This window comes from Meriones unguiculatus, chromosome 14 (genome assembly GCF_030254825.1).
Source record: "Meriones unguiculatus strain TT.TT164.6M chromosome 14, Bangor_MerUng_6.1, whole genome shotgun sequence".
Taxonomy (NCBI): Eukaryota; Metazoa; Chordata; class Mammalia; order Rodentia; family Muridae; genus Meriones; species Meriones unguiculatus.
In genome coordinates this window covers 87,790,152-87,792,369 of record NC_083361.1, presented here as the reverse complement: position 1 = coordinate 87,792,369, position 2,218 = coordinate 87,790,152, and the positions used below count along the sequence as shown (strand labels likewise).

Below are 2,218 nucleotides of genomic sequence, written 5' to 3'. Positions count from 1 at the left end.
ACCAGTGGTTCTCGCCTTCCTAATGTTGCGAGCCTCTGCTACAGTTCCTCGTGTTGTGGTGACCCCAACCATAAAATTATCCCACTGCTACTTCATAACGGCAATGTTGCTGCTATTGTGGGGTGTCATGTAAATATCTGACGGGCAGGATATCTGATATACAGATCCAAATGGGTCACAACCCACAAGTGGAGAGCCAATGCCCTACACACTCTCGTCGGCTGGATTAATAAACGAGCAATTCACATTTTTATTGAAAACATGAGGGGTCTTCGCATATGTAAAAAAAAAAAAAAAGAAGAAGAAGAAGAAGAAGAAGAAGCCCTATGACACAGAGAAAAATCAGAAAATATGTTACATTCTATTCCAAGTGTCTATTGTGGGGAACTGACCAAGAGGACGGAGAGGTGAGCAGAAGTCAAATACACAGGCTGACAAAGGCAAAGAAATCACCACCTAGTGAGCAAGTTTGTGAAACCTGTCGCCCTGGAATGTGAGGAACTCTACCAGTGGGAGTGTTCCGTCTGACCCTGGAGCTCAGCTGTCAGTGAGTGGACAGGGTTTCTTCACTGATACACTGTTGGTGTTTGACCAGGTCCTGAGTGGACAAATTAAACAAAGCTGCACATTCCGGGGACTGGGCTGATCAGAGCATCAGCTTCTCATGGAGCCAGTGAGCTTAAGAACATCGCTGTCTTTACTTGAAGTATGAGGAAGGCCAGCAGGTCCATGGCTCTGTCACGTTCCTGAAGAGCAGGAGTGAGGATTCTGAAAAGTGGACAAGTTTGAATCCAGGCAGGTGGCCTTTGTCAATACCTAGACTTTTTTTTTAATCATGTCAAGATAAAAGTAAGCATGAAGATCCTGGCATCCCTCTACTTCCTATCATACCCAGGTCCCAGCTCCAACAAGCAGCCCCTCAGTCTCCTTTTACATTCTTTCTGAGGAAGAGTCCTAAGACTCGCTCTCGAATCTGCTTGGTCTTGACACCATAGATGATAGGGTTGACCATGGGTGGAAAGAGCAGATAGAAATTAGCAAGGAGTATGTGGACATGAGGAGCAGCCTGGCGAGCTACACGGTGCATGACCGACGAGATGACCACAGGTGTGTAGAAGGCTAAGATGGCGCCTATGTGAGACACACATGTCCCAAAGGCCTTGTAGCGGGCCTCCTGGGAGGCAAGCTGGAGGACAGCACGAAGGATGAAGACATAAGACAAGGTAACAAAGAGCAGGTCCAGCACCACGATAAACATGGCCACGGTGATGCCATAGATGTTGTTGAAGCGTGTGTCCCCGCATGCCAGCCTTACCACAGCCATGTGCTCACAGTAGCAGTGGGCGACCACTGTGCCTCGACAGTAGTGGAAGCGTCTGAGCAGGAAGGGCAGCGGAGTCATCAGTGCCACAGCCCGAGTCACCGCGGCCAAGCCAATGTTGACGATGAGGGGCTTGGTCAGGACTGTGGCATAGTGCAGGGGTTTGCAGATGGCGACATAACGGTCAAAGGCCATGGCCAACAGCATTGCTGACTCCATGATAGCAAAGGAGTGGAGAAAGAACATTTGGACAAGGCAGGCATAGAAACTGATCTCTCGATCCCTGAACCAAAACAGGGCAAGCATTTTGGGCAGTGTTGAAGAGGAAAGGACCAGATCTATTGCTGCTAGCATGGCCAGAAAGAGGTACATGGGCTCGTGGAGGGCTGCATCAACCCGGATGATGAAAAGAAGGGTGCAGTTGCCAATCACGGCCAAGGTGTAGGCTGAGCAGAAGGGGATAGAGATCCAAACGTGTAAGTGCTCTAGTCCTGGGATCCCCATCAACAGGAAGGCCACCGGATGGGTTGACGTGATATTATTAGCCAACATGGCTGCTGGGAATTCACTCCTTCCAATCTGCTTCCACAGTCTCTCTAAAGACGATCCACCATCAGCCGAATCGGTGTTCACATTCAAATCCCAATCAGTAACGGAGGAGGAATAGCCCTTCTTCACATGTGTGTTTCACATAAATAACAAAATAATAATATATATCAAAAATTACACAAGTGCACCATACCTTCAAGATGATAACAAGGTCACCTACTGTCAGAATATCTGATTCTACTGTATGTGGTACCAGAAGCAGCTTTGCTATGACCGACCATTCAAGGCCATTCTGGAGTGCCGAGGGAGTTCAAAAACATCTCTATTAAAGATGTGGATTTCTGCTTT

General features: G+C 48.1%; 1 protein-coding gene across 1 annotated transcript; it reads right to left on the bottom strand.

The window, feature by feature from the left end:
- Positions 1 to 919: 919 nt before the first annotated feature.
- LOC110540263 (olfactory receptor 52K1) lies at positions 920 to 1,873 on the bottom strand. The gene has a single exon (XM_021627064.1). The coding sequence runs from the start codon at positions 1,871 to 1,873 to the stop codon at positions 920 to 922; it is 954 nt and encodes a 317-aa protein (XP_021482739.1).
- Positions 1,874 to 2,218: the final 345 nt, after the last annotated feature.